The sequence below is a fragment of the Rhinolophus hipposideros genome (assembly GCF_964194185.1).
Source record: "Rhinolophus hipposideros genome assembly, chromosome: 7".
Lineage (NCBI taxonomy): Eukaryota > Metazoa > Chordata > Mammalia > Chiroptera > Rhinolophidae > Rhinolophus > Rhinolophus hipposideros.
The window spans coordinates 41,045,737-41,068,576 of NC_138053.1; the positions used below are offsets into that span (position 1 = coordinate 41,045,737).

Sequence of the window (22,840 nt, forward strand, 5' to 3'; positions counted from 1 at the left end):
AAACTATGTACTGAATGTAGCTCATGTTCTCATTTTATGGACTCAAAAAACTGAGACAATTTCAAAAGCTATTTGTCCAGTTTCTGGAGAATCAGACAGACCCTGTAGTTTCTGACATCTGAGGCCTCTTTTCAGACACTGGACCGCCTGCCCTTCCTGCTACAGATTACTGATCTCTCACTCTCTGAGTTGAGACTGAGGTTTCCAAGCAGGCATAAGTCACATGAAAGGAGAAGTACAGTGTCAGATACGATGGATTCCACTCTTACGTTCAGAAATTTCACTCTACTACAATTTCATGATAACTGACATTATAACTGTGTATATGCTGTGTTTCTTTTTTTTAATTTTGTTTAATTTACTAAACCTTACTAAACCAATTGCTGACACTTGCAAGGGCTTCTTACCTTGTCTATTAAATGCATCACGGCACTGAGCTGTTCATCTGTGCTTTCCGTGGCCACTTGCATGCTGATGCTGTGGAGTACTCTGTTGAGAATGTCACCATCCAGGGGCTGTTGTAGCTGATCTGCAAGCCCCCAAACGGCCTGTGAACCCGCATCCGAGACCACAGTAACATTAGCAGTCCCATACACTTGATCAATTCTGGCCCCACCTTTGGGGTCAAAAAGCACAATCTGGAAGCGTTTAGGAAATGGATTTAAAGACCCCGTCTCTGGAGTTAGGATGACATCCAATACGGTGTTTCTCTGGCCAGGTTCAAAGACCAAAGTGCCTTCAGTTCTCACAAAATCCTTCCCAGAAATAGCTGGAGATATGAGAGTACGACCAATTGTTTCAGCACTCCTCAACTCCTAGAAATTAAACAACACCACTTCAGTGAACCTCCAACACTTCTGACCTTGTCCTAAACAAATTCTTATTATTTAAGCAAATTCTACTTCTCTTAAACAAACTGATGGGTCATAACAATATTACTACTTAAAACATGGGGTTTTATACTGTTTTTGATCTCCTAAGATAAATTAGAGATATATATATACAAATCACATAGTGATGAGGCTAGGAAAGATAGTTGCCTTAGAATAAATCAAGAAAGAGTTAGAAAATAAATGGCACTACTGCCCTAACAGAATTTCTTCAATTGTGAGCACACTAAAAATTGTGCTTTAAATAACACATGTTGCAAAACCTAAGTATGGAGGAAAAGAGGGAATGATTACATTTTTATTCTCACCTAGAAATTTTGGGGAGATGGGGTTTGGGGGAGTAAACAAAAGGCAGAGGGGAGATAGGAGGAAGCAGAAGAAATTGATCTCTTGTTTACACTTAGATATGAAAATACCCTACAGAATAATGACCTTAGGCATGTATACCTCTGAATTTCTACAAATTTTGGGTATTCAAAGTTTTTTGTAAATTGGAACATGAGAATTTAGTCAAGGAAGAACCAAAGTAATGTGCATTTAGTTACTATTGAGCCACCAAATATCAAACTCCTAGGACATGGCCAGGTGGCATACTGTAAACACAGATGTGATTAATAGAATACTTGAACTCACAGAACCTATTCTTTCAGAGGACAGAGACAGAACAAAAATTACAGCATTAACAATATAATTTTATATGAAGATGAATTCTATGGAGAAAAATAAGAGTAGGTAAGGGCATGTAGGGTGATGGTAAGGTACCATTTTAGATAAGGTTGATCAGGGAAGCTCTTGATGTGATATTTGAACAGAGACCTAGGTGATGTAAGGGAACAGGCTATATAAAGATCTGGAGGGGAAATATTCTAGGCCGAGGGGACAGCAATTACAAAGTCCCTGAGGTGGGAACCATCTTTGAATGTGAGAGGAAGAGCCAGAAGATCAATGTGATTGGAAGAAGAACGAAAGCACAAGAAACTGACATCGGATAGCTGGGCAGGGAACAGATCATGCATGTCCATTACACAAGCTGTGGCAGGAAGACACTGGAAGATTCCATCAGAAGAGTAACACATTTTATTTCATATTTTCATGAGTATTCTTGTGCATAGTTAGGCTGTAGCAGGGATGATCATGGAGACAGGGAGAAGAGATAAGAGGTTTTTGCATTAGCTCACGCAAAAAATAATGGGAGCTTGAAGTAGGGTTGTATGAATATGAAGAGTAAGAAGTGCTCAGATTGGGAATATATTTGACTGTAGAGTCAGTAGGACTTTGTGGTTAATTCAATGTTGGGTGGAGAGGAAGAGAACTGAAGATAACTCTCACCTATTTGCCTGGATGAATGGTGGAAAACTGGGGCAAATGTTGTTAATGGAGAAATCAAGAGTTACTATACATAAGCCTGAGATGACTTTTAGATATTCAAATGCAGATCTCAAGTAGAAGTAATCAGATACATGAATCTGAATCGGGGTGGTGAAATGGGTGTTGATAAAAATTCAGATATTTAAAGAAAACAGGTCTGGATGGTCTAAGCTAAAGAATGAGTCTTAGATACACCCCCAGATGTTTTGGTCAGGAACACCAACACAGGCAATAGGACGGAACTGCCAGTAAGCAAAGAGTAGGAAAGTGTGGTGCTCCAGAAGCTGAAAAGAGAACAGCATGTTTCTAGTAGGAGGAAGTGACCAACTGTGTTGAAAAACAAAAAAAATCAAGGAAGAAAAAGGGTTTTTAAGAACACCTGCAGCACTATGGTAGAAAAAAAAGCCTCGCGGAAGGAAGTTAACACCAAAGTCTATTGGCTTCAGAATGGATAAACTAAGTGTCTATTGGCATACTATGTCACAGTAACAGTGAAAAACTACACATATTAACATGGGTATTTCTCAGAAACCTATTGTTGAGCAACAAAGCATACCATAAGACAATACAATTGGCAGAAACTCATTTGTGTAATTTCCAAAACAGGTAAACCTAATCAGCATATGGTAGGTGGTAACACTATAAATAAAAGCAAGGGAATAATTCAACATGAAATTCAGGATAGTGGTTATCTGCAAGATGAGGAGAGGTCATCTTGCCACGTAAAAGCAGGATGGCATGAGAGAAGTGTTCATGGCGGCTAGTTCTTTCATCCTATTAAAGCTGAACTTCTTAAGCTAGATGGTGGTGCCTTTACTACTATAAACAATATGAATATATTCTGTCCACTATTTTCCGGTGGTATTTATTTCGCAATTCAGACATTTAAAGGAGAAGGAACAATCAAAATTGTATTTATAAAATACATATTTAAGAAAAAACAAGCAGCACTATGCAATTTAAAAGCAACAATGGAAATCAATATAGAAATAGCCTTTGAATAGAACAGGCAATGTGAGAATAAGGAGGAAAGGCATGTTCTTTCTTGAACTTGTGTGGTTTGGGCTAGTATGCACATATAAAAATGAAAGGATTTGAAATTGGTTTTCAAATTTGGCTTAGCCAGAGGTGTATTTAATTTAATGATAACTGAAATGAGTGATAGTTTCATTACCTCAAATCTTTATATCCCTTAACTTTATATCATAAATATATAGATATAAGGGAACTCATGCTAAGACCAGAATATTTATGTACTGGGAATTCTGACCTACCACAGGGTATGTATATGATAGCCACTGTTTTAACTACATTCTGAAAACTTATTTAAAGTAAAATGAATATTGGTATCATTGCAATATAATAGCAACTTGGTCCACAATGATTTCCTCATTCTTGCCAGCTACTGGAAAATAGAACTGTATGTCTTGTCTTCTAGTAGATGCCTACCATTCAGAGAGAGAAAACACATGGGGCAATGAACTGAGAGGAAAATAAAATAATACCAGATACGTGAAACTTTTGTTTCTAATTTTTAAAATGAAACTTATTTTGACATAACTGTATATTCCTATGCAATTATGAGAAATAAAAAAAAGAGTGATCTCCTGTACCCTTTACCTGGTAGAGTTACCTAGTTGGTAACTACAATAGATCACAGCCAGGATATTGACACTGATACAGTCAAGATACAGAAGTTTCCCATCACCACAGGGGTCCTTCCTGTTGATTTTTATAGTGTTATAAAAAATGTTATATGAGTTACATACGTGTTGACAGCACATGTTTTACAAGGAATCATTTATGAAGAATCTAGAAAGAATATAAGTAAATATGACCGAGACAGTGGCATGCAGTTTCTTATTTTGGCAACTTCAATTTCTCTTTTATCTGACTGTGAACTAGCTTAAAAGATGCATCATCTGTTCTGTTCTTCATCTCCAGTTCCCTTCTTTCGCTCTACAAAGTAGTGAGCCTGCGATGATGTAATTTCATAGAAGAAGAAGAACGAAGCACATAATTTTTCTCATTCCTTTTCCTATCTTAAATGCTCAAAAGGAAAAATACTAAAAATCTTGCCACTATGAATCATTCTCTTTGTGTTCATGCCACTTCAGAGCTATTTATAATAGAGTTTATTTCTAGAGTCTCATATGATAGTTTCGTCGTCTTGTCAACCCAGTTGTGGGCGCTGTCATAAAGACAAGCTTTTCTGCCTGGCAAGCTTCCAGGATAGCCTACTACCACCCAGAGCTCTGGTCTTCACTTCCCATCCCTGACTCACGTGATCGCTGCAGCAAAGTGTTGCACGTATGCTGTATTTCATGCACAGGATGTTCATGAAATATCCAGCAGTGACACAATCAAGCACATACTAAACTGCAGTTTGTTAAAACAAAAACAAAAAAACCTTTAGGATTAAAAAGCGACCAGATTTGTGATCTTGAAACAGAGGAAAGGGTAGCACTGTCCAGAACAAGTTTTCAAACTGTGGATTTCTTGGAGTTATATGAGTCAAGGAGAAAAAAAAAGCAAGGGCTAAGGTGGACAGGTTCCAATCCCCACCACCATGCTTCAAGCAGAGTGAGATAATCCTTTGTCTTAATAAATTAGAGTTTTGCTGCTAAAACAAAGTTTAAAAAATGATGCTGGAAAGGTGTATGGTTGTTTGGACTAACCCCAGGATCTGGTCACTTAGTGTTACACAGCACGCTCTTCTGAGTCCCTGGATATCCACCTACTCCCTTTATTTCAACTGATGTCACCTAATAGGATAGATGTGAAAAGCAGCAGTAAGACTGCATGAACTCATGGATTTCAAGAAACATAAAGACAAGTTAGTGTTTGAAGTTCTGGAGAAGATTGTCAACTAGTTCAGCTATAAACAATAACAAAGACCCTTACTTTTTGTTTCAAGTTTGATAAAGTAACACTGTGAAGAAATTTTGGGCGTGGGGGGTGGGAGATGAGGGTAAGGGGAACAAATATATGGGGATGGAAGGAGAACTGACTCTGGGTGGTGAATACACAATGGGATTTATAGATGATGTAATACAGAATTGTACACCTGAAATCTATGTAATTTTACTAACAATTGTCACCCCAATAAATTGAGGGGAAAAAAAGAAGAAGAGATTTTAACTCTAGAAATCTTACAGAACAGATTTATGGCAGACAGCTTGCATTGTACAACAGACTTTTGCAAAAGAAAGAACAATACAAAACACTATCATTTTAAAACGTGATATAAGTGAAAAAATGGAACTGTTTTAAGGATACAGCTTAATGTAATAAACAATGAGAATTATCATGGAATCATAAGAAAATAATTGTATTGATTATTCTCCATTTCATTATACATGCTCTAGTTAAAGAAAACCTTAATGTATGTTATTAGATATCCCATGCTTACCTGGGTACTGAAGTTAACAGATACCATCAATCCTGTCCCAGAATCTCTGGCCACTTGCAAACTGATGAAAGTGGCCTTTTTATGAGACACAGGCAGCCGAGAACCCACAGAAAAATACACAAGGCTTTGAGGTTCAACACTTTGTAAGAATTGAATCTGTGCAAATTTGGCACTATTGTTTATTGCTGCTCCAGCAGTTACTTCATACAGTTCCACAAAAAAATGCATTTCAACTTGAGGTATCTGATGATGGGGGGAAAAAAGGATGATTACAAATATATTTCTACTTTTAGATAATTCTGATGTTAAGAATTAGTATTATTCACATACACAATTACAGAAATAAATATCAATCTAGAAACACATTCTGTATAAATACAGAATTAAATTCTTAGATTACCATGGGGTTTATTTTTTTGGTCTTTTTTTAAGAAACATCATTACTACCTCTGGGTGAGCTTCTTACCAGAAAATCAATGTTAGCAGACAACCTATGTGTACTTCAATAAGCAAAAGTATAAATAAAATATATTCATACATGAACTGTTGTTTAATAGTTAAAAGGAATGAACTATTTCAATACTTTTCAATGTGGATGGATCTGAAAACATGATATTGACTGGGAAAAAAAATCAAGGTGCGTAACATGATACAATCAATGTAAAATTAAAACTTACATAAAGCTTACTACATATAATTAATGGATACACATCTATTTAAATATTTTAAAACAAAAAAATGCCATGACAGTAGTTGGCTGGGGTTGGAGGGATTGGTTGGGGACAGGGCAGGCTGTGGAATAAAAGGTTTTACATAAATATGACCAAATATTGATAATAGTCAATTCTGTAAGTTTAGGTCTTTTTCAAAAATTTCCCAAAATTCAGTATCAAATAAGTCTAAATTTAGTCTGCTGGATTATAATTTGCTCATGTTTCACCTCGTTCTTTCACCTCAGTTCAAATAATTTATTTTCTAAAGCCTGTGTTCATTTTTAAACATACTGTCAATCATTTATCTTTACTTATTTACTCTTACACAATAATCTAAACATCTCAGCAGCATTGTTAGTTTCCCGACATAGCTCAATGAAGCTAGGCTGACACATTTTCAACTGCATTTGTCATTGTCTTATTTGATATATTGCATCACTTTTACTTATCAGCAGGGGCCTCATTCATCATTTGTTTAGTTATTTTAATGAGACTTATGATGTCATGAAACAATATAACAAACTCTTCAGTATTACCCAAGAATAAGTCCTATCTTAGTCACACAGTAAATGAACTTAATCTCCTTTTATTGTCTAAAGAAATATGTTTCGCTTTCCTACAGTATGTATCATTCTTTACCATTTCTGATTAACTATCAGTAAATATTGAAATATAGAGAAAACTGTAGTCTCCCACTTTTGAGAAACTAAATTTGGCAAATACAATAACTAAACTAAAAAAACACTAGGAAAGTAGGGGTCACTATTTTCAAGAACTATTATTCCCTAATGGCCAAGGGAGCCTTAACTCACAATTGTTTCACTTAACTAAGGTTTCTAGAATGTTGCATTATTTTATTTTTCAGCATATTACATTGCAACATAGACTCTTTGTTTTTCATAAAAAATTTCTTGTCATTGTGATGATGATTAGAATGTTACTTATAACCACTTAGAGTCAAAAGAATATGTTGTAACCTAAATAAGAAACTGTCTAAAATTGAACAATGTAAAGACAGATACCAAACATAATTAGACTAGAGACAAAAGGAATCTTCCAGTTTTACAAAGAAATACTCTATTCAAACAATGTAAGAGGATCTTGGGAAACCCAAACTCACATCTGAATCTCCCCAGACTTAAATATGACTGGAGACTCACAAGAACCCATTTCCCGTGTAACTGCCGGCAAGGTGCTTTTGTAGTTGGGTCAGAAGCATTCCAGGATGATCTTTTGCCCCGCTAGTGTAAAATGTTTTCTTCTGGGCTCATATTTGTTTAGAAGCAAACAATCAAAGTAATAAGGAACTAATACCTTACTTAAATATTTTTAAAAATATGTGCAACACATGTTGAAAAATCTGTTTACTTTAAACAGATTTTGTGGGTTAAAAGTGTACTTCCTCAGTTAATTAACTATTACCTTTACACATTTTGTTAATATAGAACCGTTAGATATAGCAGAAGGAAGGGGCACTTGAAAAGATGAGTTCTAATCCTGTACTAGGGAAAGTTACTTCAGTTCTTCATAACTTGAAAATGAAAATATGAAATAACTGTAGAGGTGATAATTAAAGATATGACAGAGTAAAAACCTTTGAGTTGAGGGTCACAAGACTGGATTAAGTTTATGAGAAATGACCGTTAATCGCTAGTATAAGTCTATGGATGATGAGTTGTGTTTGCTGTGTTGTGGTGTTGTGTTATAACTCCCCTACCATAGTATCACCGTAGCTACTAGTGAATCATTAAACTGCCTTGCGCTTCATTCCCATCCATTGTGAATGATAATTATACCAATCCTTTCTTATGAAGGGCCAACTCCTTGTGAAGAACTGTGCAAAGAGCCTCTCATTCATTATACCGTGTAATCTAAGCCCTATTATTAATCACATCAAACCCAGGAGCTCAGGAAGGATAAGTCACTTGTCCAAAGTCACCCAGCTAATTAGTGGAAGAGCTAAGATTTAAACCAAGATCTTCTATCATCAGAGCACAAACTCTTAACCACCATACTACCTCCAAGAATAAGCTCGGTATCCTTGGAGGCCTTCCTCTGATTAAAAAAAATAAAGAGATGGTTCTTAGGTCAAAAGTCAAGGAATGGTTAGTTCTGCCGCTCTCTGGGACCTCCAGATAATCTCTCAAAGCCCACTGCGGAAGAACGTGTCTGCAGAACCAGCTTTATTTCTATGTCTAGGTATCAGTTTGTCAGACATAAAGAGAAGAATTTGAACTGGATGAGTAATAAGTTTCCCTCTAGTCATAAAATGCAATTTGTTAAAATGTATATTAGAAGCTGATAGTACTTTTTTAAAACATATGTTTTCCATTCTTCTAGACATATAACCTTCTTCTCTTTTAAAAAATTTTCTCTTACTAAAACTGGAATGTGTATTACTCTTCCCTATATCTTGCCTTTTACCAGCTGAGAAGATAATGAGAACAAAATGCCTTGAAAATTAACTACAGGAGAAAACTCAATTCTAGGATTTGAACTTTACATTGGAGAGAGAAATAAGAGGTGAGACCAAATTCGTTTTCTTGCCTAACTGAAACTACTTGGATATGGGCTCAGTAGCATTTCCCGAGTTAGGAGAAAGAACATACAAGTAGCATCTTATGTACTGCCTACTACATTCTCTTTCCCCTTAATTATAATATCTTTAATATCTAGGAATTCCCTTAGTATTCTCCTGCAAGGTGGGCAAGCTCAGAGGAAGCAGTCTCTTCTCCCACCCACACTCTAAGTTTCCTATTTCCTTCCTTTCAGCTTCTCTAAGACCATCCATTTGGCTGTTCTTTCCCTCTCTGGCACGTAGAGACCCCTTCAAACAGTATTAAAGCACAATTCTCCATTTTTCGGCATGTTTACCTACTATACCTGGCTCTGTCACCAATAAGGTATTTCCACTCTGTGAAAATTGTTGTCATCTCTAAATACACACAAAAGAACTAAGTCAGCAAAAGACTGATAAAGACATTTGTCCAAACAGCAATACAGGATTAAACTGGCTTTGATCTCAAAGTCTTTTCTCATAATTCTACGGTTAACATCTATTGTATGAGACAGAGGTTTTAAGTTTAGTGAAATATGTCCAAGATTCTAATTCACCAAAATTCCTACTTGAGATAAAAATGCAGAACAGAATTTCCAATAATTCATGTATGAAACACATATTTATGAAGGAGGATCGGATGAATGCAAATATTAATAAAAACCATGTTCTAATTTTCAAGCAGCTTAGAGTCCAACAGTCAAGATAATGAAGTTTTGATCCTGCATATAACTGATAACTTCCATAAGAAAAGGACACATAAAGTCTTTGTAAATTTAGAGAATTAAGAATTCTAACTGGCGATATCATGGGAAGCATCAGGGAGGAACTGATGTTCTAATTAGTCCTTAAGGGGAGAGGAAATGTGGGGCTCGGGAGTTGTGGAAGGCATAAAGCCATTTGAGCAAATACACAGAAGAGGGTTTAGCTGTTTTCAAGTAGAATAACATGATCAAATGTTGTGAATATTGAAATTTTAGTTCCTCCTTTTCAGTGTGATAAGATCTTTAGCTGATGAAACTCCAACTCAAGAAAAGTAAAATACAATAAAATGATATGTTAAATTAGAGTGCAAAAATCAGTTGGAATTCAATAGTTTAAAAACCTTATTTCCTAGCTCTATCACTACTAAGGTAGCTCAGAATAGCAGCACCTTTACCAACCATCAAGTCTCACGCATATCTCTAGTACATAGATTGAGACTTCAAAAACTCTTTCTGATAAAAGATATAAAGTCCCTGGACAGTAGTTGATTAGATGGCTTACGACCAGGAAAAATCAGGATGGGTCAGGATGGGTCTGTTATTGCTATAAATGAAATATCCTTCCAGGGATTTGTAACGCCAAATGAAAAGACAAAAGACCAGCTTAATAGAACTTTCAGTGACGTGACACGACTGCAAGTAGCAAAAAGAAAATCATTTAGTAAGTATTTAAAATTAATTGAATCTGAGTCTTAAAAAAAAAAAAAGAATCCCTGTATATGTACATGGACCTGAGAGGTTCAAACCTGCATTGTTCAATGGTCAACTGTATTTTCAATCCACAATTGGGAACCCACATATGGGGAGGGCCACCGTAAGTTATAAGTAGATTTCTAACTTCAAGCGTGGTTGACATCCCTAACCCCGGCATTATTTAAGAGTCAACTGCAATTGTATTTGTACATGCTTCTTCTGCTGTCTTAAGTACATGCTGTCTTCTGCATGTCTTTGGCACGTACAAAGAAACCATGATACTCTGAACATTTATAACATTATGACTAGTTTTTGTATTAAATATCTGAGTTTAGTAAATTAAGTAAGAGACAAAGAGCATATAATACTGAGTGCTCCTTAGGCATTAAAGTATCATAGAATAGTCATTTAAAAAACCCACACACAATTACTAAATGACTAACGCTTGAGGTCATCAGTGACCAATACCAACTGAATAATGAAGATTCTTTTGGAAAGAGGGGGGAAGCTTGTCTCCTGGGTGCCATGTGCAACATGAACCAATAGAAATTTATCCAAACGCTCAGGAAGCATGGCCTTTGTACCTCTTCACTTGATCAAAACTGAACTTTCTAACTATATACAAATAATGAAAGAACTTCCATTCTGTGATGACATTAATGGGTATAATGGGAAATGATCAAATTTATGGGTATAATAAAAGCAAAATACTAAACATTCAGAGGAATTGGAGATAACTAATCTGGTTGAAAATGACTCAAGGGACCATTCACACAATGCGCAGGTGGGCCAGGAAGAATTTTGGAAATGACAAGAAACAGAAACAGAAAAAAAACAGAAGGGCTTTTTTAAAAAAAATGAGATATAATTGACATATAACATGTATTAATTTTAGGTGCACAATATGAATTTACTTATAAAAAATTCTCTAATGTAATAAATTCTAAGTTTTAAGTCCACTGCCCAGCAAAGAGAATCAGACATATGGCTAGGCGAGACACAAAGGATCTCCACATACCCAATGTGTAAGTTGCAGTAAAGTGGCATTAAAATTATAATTCTAAAGAAATACAATGATAAGTTGACAATACTGTGCTCATCATTTCTTACCTTCCCTGATTTGAGCTCAATGGGGATAAAGCACTTTGTTTGACCTGTTGTACAGGTTGTCGTCCCTGAAACAGACAGAAGTGTATCCAGCAGGTTCACACCATCCTTCTGGAGTGTGGTGGCTGTTTTGTTCAATGTGACTCGCCAAAAGACCTTGACATCTTCAAAGGCCCTAGGAACAAAGCAAAACTTAGGCAAATACAGTCACAAAGTGTGCTATTCCTGTGTCTAATGCAGAATGTGTTATCACTGTGCTTAAGTGTATCTCTGAATTTAAGGCATACACTTACTTTACCTGGCATTCGTTGACCATGTAAAGAATGCTGAATAAGTATTTATTGAAATATACGTACCAGGAATGTGAAAACGAGAAATATTTTTCTGCCTACTATGCCTATTGTATACCAGAAATATGAAAATTAAAATTATAGCAAATCTCTGCCTTCAAGCACAATGTTCCTCATTTGTCTTTTTTAAATTAAATTTATTGGGGTGACAATGGTTAATAAAATTATACAGGTTTCAAGTGTACAATTCTATAATACAGCATCTGTATATTGTATTGTGTTTTCACCACCCAAAGTCACTCATTTGTCTTTTTTTTTTTTAAAAAAGATTTTATTGGGGAAGGGGAACAGGACTTTATTGGGGAACAGTGTGTATTTCCAGAACTTTTTTCCAAGTCAAGTTGTTGTCCTTTCAATCTTAGTTGTGGAGGGTGCTGTTCAGCTTCAAGTTGTTGTCCTTTCAGTCTTAGCTGTGGAGGGCGCAGCTCAGCTCCAGTTGCCATTGCTAGTTGCAGGGGGCGCAGCCCACCATCCCTTGCAGGAGTCGAACCAGCAACCTTGTGGTTGAGAGGATGCGCTCCAACCAACTGAGCTATCCGGGAGTGGCTCAAGGTGCCGTGTTCAATCTTAGTTGCAGGGGGCGGAGCCCACCATCCCTTGTGGGACTCGAGGAATCAAACTGGCAACCTTGTGGTTGAGAGCCCACAGGCCCATGTGGGAATCAAACCAGCAGCCTTCGGAGTTAGAAGCATGGAGCTCTAACCACTTGAGCCACCGGGCCGGCCCTCATTTGTCTTTTAACAAGAATTATTCTAAAGAAAAAACATTACTGCTAAAAATGGTTTTTATAAAAATAAATGGCAAGAGATAATCTTCATTTTCAGAGACTATTTAGGCCCAAAATGAAAAAAGGTTTTATATACATATGTATACACACATACATAAGAAGACAAACACACATGCATACACATGTATATGTGTGCATACTAAGTTCATGGGTGTGATGAGCATTCAGAAAATGTGTACTACGCAATATTAAATTGCAGGCTAATTTGGTACTCCAAGTCTCCCTAACAGTAAATGGTTGTGCATGCAGAGTGATCAGAGAATAACAATTATGACAAAGTGATGACTCACATAATCTGACATTTGTATGGTACTTTAAGAAATACAGAATGTTCAAGGTAGCCCTAAGTCACACTCATAAACCAACTGTGTTAAATCACAGATGAAGAACTAGAGCATCTGAAAACTGACATACCAAATTCTGCACTACCTTCTTTTATCAACGTTTCTTCCTACCTTGACTATCTTATCAATTCAAATTAGATACTATATAGACACACAGGCTGCTACATCTTCCACCTGTATATATACACACCTGTTTGGCTGCCTTGTGACAATCAGATGCAGTCTGTTCCTATCAGCTCCTTCAGCCAGCTCGAGTCCGCGCTGGGACGACTCACTGAATCCTATGATGCCATTTTGAAGATCACTTCCTGAAAAGAAAACTGGACAGTTATAATATACTGAAATCTTTAAAGGATCTCCAATGCTTCACTAATCTTTCCAGCTCAGATAGTGTAAAAGTGAGAAATTCACAAGTGAGTGGGCGGAGCTATAATGTTTAAAGATCTTTCTTAAAAGTAGACCGGAATTAGAATGATAACGTTAAGATAGCTAACACTTTGAGAACAGAAGACCGGAAGAAAAACACATGAAATCCTTGTCCCCATACTGACATATGTGCTCATCTCTCTCAGATGAGATTCTGTATTTGACAGTCCTTGACGTTTTCTCTCTGCTCACTGTTTAAAATCAGTATATCCTCATAGAATGCAAGTTCTACCAGAGCAGCAATTGTTTTGTTTACTGCTGTATCCCCAATACTAAGAAGAGTGGCAAGCATATTGTAAGTGGTCAATAAATACTTCTTTAATAAATGAACTCCATTTACCTGATTTACCGTCCAATAAGAGAGTTGACCAAAAGACGATTTATGTAATGCATTCAGTTACTTGCCCCAGAGAAAAACACAATTATTAAGAAACGCCTGCGTATCCCTGAGTAAAAGAAGCTGCTCTTAGCAACACTTGAGATTACAGGCACCATCACACTACCAAATTATGTTTAAATTGGGAAAAACCTAGGGCCCACACTACACTGAAATAGTCCATTGTTTTAGCATAGTGTCATCTGAAACTTGCAAGTACTGTGTAAAACTATAGAGCAGAGTAGGCAAGAATCATGAGGTGGTCTTGTCAATACTTTAATGAGTGCAAGGTACTGACAAGCCAAGCTAATCCACTTAAAGGAATACAGTATGTTTTCATGTTTCATGTTTCATGAGGAAAACTGCAAATTATCACCAAAAGATTTTATAAGATACATAAGGAACTCTTTAAAAAAAAATGATTGCTTTTTTAAGCCATTGTAATACATACAACCAGTAGTACAGAAGCTATATGACTACACTGGTTCAAAAGTGGAACAAAAGGAAATAGTTTTACTCTATTTCCCAATAGATATTCATACAAAGAATTTCCTGGCAAAGAGATCTTAGTCTTTGGGAGTTAGGAAATTCAAAATGAGGTTTCAAAACAAGATAGGCAATTGTGTACTTGGATGACTAAATTAAGTATTTTCCAGAGGAACAACATGGATTTCAGTAGGTTTAAAGTTTTCCCTATCTTGTAAAACTATAGATTTAGAGATTATTTAACTGGCTCTGAGCTAAGTGACATTTACAGTCCATTAAATTCTAGCCGGGCATCTCAGAACAACATCATGTGTTCATGTTCTGAATCCATACCATGGGAAAACAATGTTTTAATGAATTCTATGCATGATTCAAGTAATTTACCCCCCTTGAACTGAACTTAGAATAGAATGAGAATAATCTTATTACAAATCTCGCATCACAAAAGTACATTTTCATCTCTATCACTCCGAAGATATACCTGAAATAATGATCATGGCAAAAGCTGCAAATCCAGTGTCATCCTTTCCCTTCACAATCTGTGCTCCTCCTTGAGGGTCTGTGAGAAACACATAGAAGAATTCCTGCCCCTCAGGCTCCTCATCATCCAAAACTGGAACAAATACTTTACGTTCTCTTTCTCCATCTACAAATGTAAGGAGAAGAGTTTGTTCTTCAAAGTCGTGTTCTTCAATTGCCCATGTTAGGTTGGAAATGCCATAAATATCATGAAAGGGCAATGCACTCGGTTCCTTCTGAGCAGATCTTTCACCAAACGTATTAACGGTTACACTGACATTGCCAACAGACCCACCAGTCCTTCGGATAAGAACTTCTGCAAGATTAAATGTGTCATTCTTCATCTCCTCTTCAATGTAAACAATGGGTGGTCCAAGACTAAATATCCCGTGAATGGAAAGATTTGCACTTACAGTGGCCACATCAGACATGGCAGGTGTACCAGGGAGGGTGACAGGTTGCTCAGGGATGCCAGATGTACCAGTTACCTCAGTAACAATGGCAACCATTTCGGTTGGCTGTGGAATGGCAATTATCTTGGTTGTGTCAGGGTGTGTGATGGAGGAGTCAGTTTCTATAGGAATGAGAGCTGTGTCAACTGCCATAGCCACTGTTGTCTTGGGGAAAGAAACATCCATTCCTGCCAGGTCATCATTATCCAATATTGTGATCACTGCCACACTGAAATCTAGGTTCAGGCGTGGTCTCCAATTAGCTTTTGTAAACTTCTGTGATCCTTTAATTTCCACTGAAGTTAGGTTAATGTAAAACAATTCTTCTATCTCAGGAAGTTGATCATTAACAATGATTATTTCAAAATTAACCTCAGCTTGGAATTTTTGAAAAAGTAGTTCCCCATTCTGAACAGGCTCAAAATCTTCCAGTGGCTTTGCACTTCCTGCAGTTGTCTGATAGGAAACTTTAATAAGATTGCCATGAAACCCAAAGAGTCTTTGTACATGTAATCTGATCATCTGTGTATCCTCTGACACTATGATATTTCTTGAACTAGGGGAAAATTGAAAGACTCCCATTGGTTCAATTTCAGCAACGGTGAAACCTGATCTGGAAAAAAAAATTAATTCATGAAAGAAATGATGAAAAACAAAAATACCAACCACTGTAGAGATTCATCTTTCACATATTTAAGATGCTGCTCATGAGGGCATCTTAAAAATGACATGCCCTTTCAAATCCCATAAAACCTTACTTACTTATTGATGACTATACTAAAGCACAGGAAATGTAAGAACAGGAGCTCCAATAGCGGGTAACGGGACCTAACAAGTTTTAACCCAGTAAAGAGCTCATTGGTCTCTGCTTTGTTTCTCCAGTCATCCCAGAGCAGCTCTCTGAAGGGTCTGAAACATCAGGTTCTCTCTTATCATCAGTACACAGGGAACCAAAACCTCTTAGGATGCTGTGGATATCAGCCAGGTTTCTCACCTACCAAACAGAAATAGTTGCCCCTACTAGATACAAAACCCTTGCTTCTTCCAATGGGCCTGTAATGGGACTATTCTCTCACACAAATGTTCCTCAAATTTTATATGAGAACTAGAAGAAACATCCAAGATTGAGTGATTAATCTTTAGCTTTATCCTGTAGAGTTTTGTTGTGAGTTAATAGTTATGTCAGAGGTAACACTGGGAGCCCATCAGCCTAATCCAGACCACAGACATATTTTGGGGGGCTAATTTTTTTTTAAGTTTAAATGAATGCCTTTAGGGAGGACACCCCAGAGCCATCACTCTCTATTGTCAAGCACTGATAGCTCAACACATAGCAAAGTGGTTAAGAGCTCACAGTGGCCAGACAGCCTGGATTCAAATCATGATCCCAACACTTATTAGCTGTGTGACACTAGATCCACTCCATAATCTATCTGTGACTCACTTTCTTCATCTATGAAATGGGACTAATAATAGCATCTAGGTCATATGGCTGTGGTGAAGAGTAAGAGAAAACATATACCTTTCCTAAAGCAACGCCTGGCCTAGGATGAACACTATAAAACTGTCAGCTGTTACTGTTGTTAAAGGCATTTGAATTTGTTATCCTGAAATACATTCTGTGGCCAAACACTTTTGAAATGATTATGTGTTCTCTAAAGCCATACTTGATTCTGCCAACCAGTATCTCCCACATAAACATGTATACAAACACACCTGAACACACAATTTTCCCCATTTTCCAAATAAGTACACTGAAGAACAAAAAGCTCAAATCACTTTCCCTAAGTCACACAGCAGATAAGTGGCAGAGCCAGAACTAAATTCACGAGTCTGGCTCTAAGGTCTGCCCTCTGCTGTTCTGATCAAGCCCACCCAAAATATGTGAAAAGTAAATTGCTTTGGACTGGGACATTTTTACCTGCAAATATACTGACTTAAATTAAACTCAAAAGAGCCACTGCTACAAGTCCCATTAGGACTCTACTGTGTAGTCTTCTCCTTACTCTGAATCCTTTGGGGAAATCAGGTATTTTTCAGGCGAACTGTCTTCTCAAAAGGCACACCCCCCCAAAAAAAACAGGTGACTTTGTTGTTATGGTTCTTTTTGCAGATATTACCCCAAGCCACCATTCTGAAGTTAGAAGTCAGGTTGAACACTCTTCAAGGAAAGCTGTGGGTACTGATTCTCTGAAAGTCAACCTCTCTCTATGGCATTGTTGATATGCAAGCCACACGTTACTCTACACCAAAACTGTTTCTGCATCTGCTTTAAGGAATGTAATCCTTGTCTTTTCCTGATTAATTCCAGTTACTCCTCAGAGACTTCCTGGGCTGAGAATTGAGTTGGTCTTACCGAAGTTGAGCCCCACCAGGGGCTCTGCTCTGCACTCCTGAGAGGTGAATGACAAAGGCTTCTGGCTGACCAGGGCTGGGAAATGTCCACAGGGAGACTCTTTTACTTTGTTCTCCATGGGAAAATGAAAGGCTCCCTGAAAGGACATGAAAAGGGAGTCAGGGTATCATTTCTGAGTTCTTAAATTGGGATTCAACTCTTAAAAATGTAGTGAAAGTAAAGCATTTAAAAAGTGGGAGGGGATAAATAAATTGACAGGAGCTCCCTAGACCAAACAAACCTTGTCTTCAATCCCTGTCTACACTACATGGTACAGGTCAGACCATGTAACATTTGCATCTCACTGATCCTCATAAAGCTATTGGTATCATTTAAAAAATTAAGTAGATGAAGTGACAGTTGTTCAACTGTCAGGAATACTCAGGTGAACATGTAAATGGATACAAAGGTGTACCTTTTTATTATTATTTATCATTATTATTATTATTATTATTATTATTATCATTATTATAAGTTCCAAATGAAGTGTTTAGAACGACTTTTAACAAACTCCTAATGTATAAACAGAGTACTCTGCTTAGTGATCATTATTTCCAGGTGAGGTATGAAGGTTTTAATTTGATGGAATAATCTTTCTGATGGAATAAACTGTCTCATTCTCACCACGCATCATTTGCCACTCTGATCACTCTAATATGGGAGCACTGATTTACCTAGAAAAGAAACAGTTCATTGTCCAGAGTAGGGATAATTCAAGAAAATTAGTGGCCAATTATACATCTTCATGTTCTACCGGGCAGATCTTAGGAAAACTACAACTCACCCACTTGCGGAGTCATGTTGCCAACAACAATGAATTCGGGGATTTCTAACCCAGGAGCATATCCAGCCACCCAGGCAACCATGAGAGCGCCATATGTGCCTCGCCTAGAAATCACAACTTGGCTGGTTCCAGCAGTGACATCCGTGAGTGAAAAAGCAGTAGATTCAAATCCAACCTGGGGGAAAAACATGCTGAGAATATTTTATTTCTCTCTAAAGGTTCTTGTTTTCTGGAAAGGAGGTTAAAAATCAACCTCTCTTTGTTTACACAATATATTTTCTTGCTTTAATTAAATAAATTCAATTAAAGAGTAATGTTTAAGAAATGACATCTGAGACTTGAAAATTTATAATTCTGATTATAAATTCTGACTATAGTTTATTGCTTTATTTTTTTAATCAAAATGTAATTCTTTGAATTAACAATACCTAAAAAACGCAAATGTAATTAGGGTTAAAGAAAACCAAAGGATTAAAAATGTCATTTTAGTATGATTTTCTCATGGGTCTTTATAGAATCTGATTTGTCTAGAACTGAAATTTGACTTCTAAGACATGATAATAAATTCTGCGTTCATAAAATGAGCACCATGAATCAGATTTTCTATTAAGATTTTTTTTTAGCTCTTTGATTCAATTTAGTATCTTTTTTTTTAAAGATAAAGCTTAAAAAATATTTTTTAAACAACCATCTTTTTCATCTACATCAAGTTAAGATCTTGTTTTAAGAGCAACCTTCTGAGCTTATCCTGAGATTCATATGAATTCAGTTCTGATCAATCAGTAAGAATAAAACCAGATTCTGGGCTTCACTTGGATAATTCAGTTTATCTCTTTTGGTCCAGTATCTATAAAATTGGTCTTTTTATGGATATTGGTCTAATACCTATAAAATTGGGGTACCATATGGTAAATAGTTCTATATCAAAACTCATTCTTCCCATTTTAAATTGAAATGACATCAGGAAAGCTTCTGAAGCTGCATAAAAGAAAAAAGAACAACAATAACACTTCAATTTGACACCATCCTAGAGTCTTCATTATAGCGAGTCTTCTGCTTAGCAATTTCTGAGAGCTTTGGTATATGTGAGGTCATGCTTACTACAAAGCTAGAGACTGCTTGAAAGTGTCCTAGTCACAAAGTCTCTCTCTCTCTCTCTCTCTCTCTCTCTCTCTCTCTCTCTCTCACACACACACACACACACACACACACACACACACACACACACACAAACGAGTGAAAAAGTATTGCTTACTGGTAAGCAATACAGAGGATACACTGAGGACAGGAGTACCCCATGACTGGCCCTGATCTTGTCCTTTGAGGTGACACAATTATACAATGTTGTGACAACGTGCATGGACAAGGAGTAGGAAATATTTCACTATGCCAAATGAATGATTCAGGTTAAAAGAAATCTTTTTTATAAGATTGCTCAACCTAGGAGCAAAAAGAAGACAACAAAACTTCAAAGCATTATTGCTTGAACAGAGGAGATGCAGAAAGAAACTTATTACTCCCAGCTATTTTTCATGGTGATGGATTCCACTTTAAGGGACAAAGCAAATTCATTCCCTATGGAGAAGCAGTTCAGGAGGGAATAACTGAAGAGCATCCCCTTAATGGCCACAGACCGTGTTACACAAGCTCCTGGCCAGATCTGCCCATCCTCTTGCCCCTTCACCTGCACAGATCTCATGTCTGCATCTTAGAACAGCCCTTCTCAGTCAAACTGAAGGAGCTCCCAGCTGACAAAGAAGGATGCACTGATACCTCCTAATGGTTTCAAAAGGACCCACATCACCATAGCCAGAGACGACAGCCATGTCTTGTTCCTACATTGACGGAAGCAGCCTACACAGGAAGTGAAGCTCTCAAGTTATTCTTTATTCTCATGTGAATTTATGAAGTGTTGAGGAAACACTCTTTCCTACAATGAACTCAGGTGGAAGATTCAGATGCTTACGTGCAACTGTGTCACAGGATCTCACTACTAGCATTTATCTACGTCAGTACAAACTTGTCACAGGATAAAGAGTACCGAAAATTAAAGACAAATATTCACAAAGTTAGTATAAAGGGAAAAAAATCCTAAAATATTAACTGATGTTTCATTCTACTTTTAATTATTTAACATAAAATACCTCAATATTCAATATCAAGGAAAAATCTTGAAATTTTGACTCGTGGTGACTATTATTTTAAAAATTTTATACCTTACATTCAAATTTCACAAGATACAAACTTCCTGAAAGCCTAAAAAGGACACATATTATTCTACCTAATGTCAAAAATTGACAAAGTATTTTCATATAATATATCCATAATGTACATTTTGACATTCATAGGATTACTTAGATTTAAGGAAATAGTTAATGTTTAGAAATTCTAAGAATCTTAGTCCTTCCTGTAACAGCTGCCTGCCCTCTAGTGGTTCCCAGATAGTACCTGAGAATTGGCAGCTTTCTCAGGGACAGGAACGACAGCGGATTTTGCTTCCTGGAGAATTTTTGGCATGCCATAGAAATGTCCACCAACAAGCATCACAGTCAGCAGCTGCAAGGTGAAATTAGAGCCCAGTGGTAGGAAGACCTATAAACAAACAATATCAATGACTTTTTTTAGTAAAAAAAAAAATAATTTTCAGAGAAAAACACTGGTATTTGGCACAAGTCATTAGCACACCGCCTCTGATTCCTTTTGTATCAGTTTCATCAATCTATTACCCCTTCCCCCATGTTGTAAAACCAATCGCCAGTGTAAAAACTGTGGGGTAAAGAGTGATAGTAACAGAGTATAAAAAGCACAAGTTTGCAAATTCTCCATGTGGACCAGAATAGCCTCAGAAATGATGGAATTCACAGAAGTAGTAGTAGTGATAGAATCATGGCCACAGGACTGGGAAGAGCTCACTGGTGAATAGTGTCTGTCATCTGCTAACACCAGCAAAACTCACTTTCTTCCTATTCATTGAGTAGGAACTAATAACTGACATTTACCCAAAATGGATAATAGTTTAGGTGTACTGATTAGTTGAATATTTGACAAATAATTACTAACGCCATGCGTTAGATTATCAATTCTCAAAGATTTAGAATCCAACAAAATAGGGAAAAACCTGGATTCAAAAATTGGTGTTACTTTGAAAGGTTTTTTTTGAAATATACATTTTCCCATTAAACATTATTGACAATGGATAAGCCACTGTTATCCCATATTCTGGGATATTACTAAAAATTCTGTACATCTTTACTGAATGTAAAAGTAACAATTTCCATGGTGTCTGTTCTTCTTTCAAATATAATGTACTTAAACGTACTTAAACATACATCACACCCTCCAAATGTGCAAAATATGCATCACAGTGGTTTCAAGTGTTGTACAACAGGGTATAACAGAGGTCTCATTCATTTAATCACTCTTCATTTTTCTCAAAATGACACTCACTGAATGTGAATCATCAGTCAACTGCTAAGGAAACAGAAATAAATCACAGTGTCCTTACTTCAATCATGTGCCTCCCACTTTTCCTCTAAGGGGGTGCCCCTTTCCCACGCTGTTCACTGGCTGGGCAACTAATGATTTTTGTCTGTATTTCCTAGAGAATGAAGGGCCAGGAACCCAGTCATTTGTGTCTTCCCACCCAGGTCCTCCGTTCATGGGCCCATCCATCACACACAGACTTGTGTGATGCAGCAGACCCCCGGGGTGCAAAATTAAACATTAAAGTTGAAGAGGAGTAACAGGATTCGAGGAAAAGCTGTTTTTCCTGCGGAAGAAAATCAGGTAGATTAATTTGAAAAGGACTTTGAAGGCTTGGGGGAGCGGTTGTGTTCTCCAGTATAACCTTCCATTTCTTGATCCAGGACTGCATTACCAATATGATTCTACAAATTTCCCAGCATTTGTGATGGCATTTGGACGCAAATAGAAAGAATTTTCCTCCCCATAATATCCTGGGCACATCTCAAACACTGCTTACCCACATGTTTTTCTAACTGGCTATTAAAGGGCCTTCTGCACTAGACAAGGAGCAATGTGACACCAGAAATTGTCTTTGTCTCTGCTTTGTATCTGCTGGGCTTCTTGCAATGGTTGGCACACAGTAAGTACTCAATAAAGGTTTGAATAAATGACTCAACCACAAATATAAAATTCTTCTTGCATTCTAACGAAATTCCTTTAAACTTAGACTTGTGTCTTTAGTGTACCAGTGATTCTCATCATCAGTTCATGCCTCATGTAGGAAGTCTGTTGCTAATCTGGCGAGGTAACAATTCACACTCTCAGGTTCTGATGTTAAACCATTATCAAGGGTCTTCTAGTTTTCAGAGCCTAACGGAAACTTCCTCTGTTAAAAGACCTACCGCCCTTCTCTGTGGCTGACCTGCCCAAAGTCCTAACATTTACCAAGAGG

The 22,840-nt window shown here is 37.0% G+C and overlaps 1 protein-coding gene across 1 annotated transcript in view; it reads right to left on the bottom strand.

The window, feature by feature from the left end:
• The window catches only part of ADGRV1 (adhesion G protein-coupled receptor V1), a 503,044-nt gene that overhangs the window by 290,267 nt on the left and 189,937 nt on the right, over positions 1–22,840 (bottom strand). Inside the window, exons 72-79 of the mRNA XM_081054450.1 lie at positions 20,872–21,015; positions 18,424–18,598; positions 17,601–17,736; positions 14,755–15,857; positions 13,176–13,293; positions 11,508–11,679; positions 5,671–5,913; positions 408–815 (exon numbers count right to left, since the gene is read on the bottom strand). Of these exons, the coding sequence (XP_080910576.1) occupies positions 408–815; positions 5,671–5,913; positions 11,508–11,679; positions 13,176–13,293; positions 14,755–15,857; positions 17,601–17,736; positions 18,424–18,598; positions 20,872–21,015 (2,499 nt within the window). The remainder of the gene's footprint in view (positions 1–407; positions 816–5,670; positions 5,914–11,507; positions 11,680–13,175; positions 13,294–14,754; positions 15,858–17,600; positions 17,737–18,423; positions 18,599–20,871; positions 21,016–22,840) is intronic.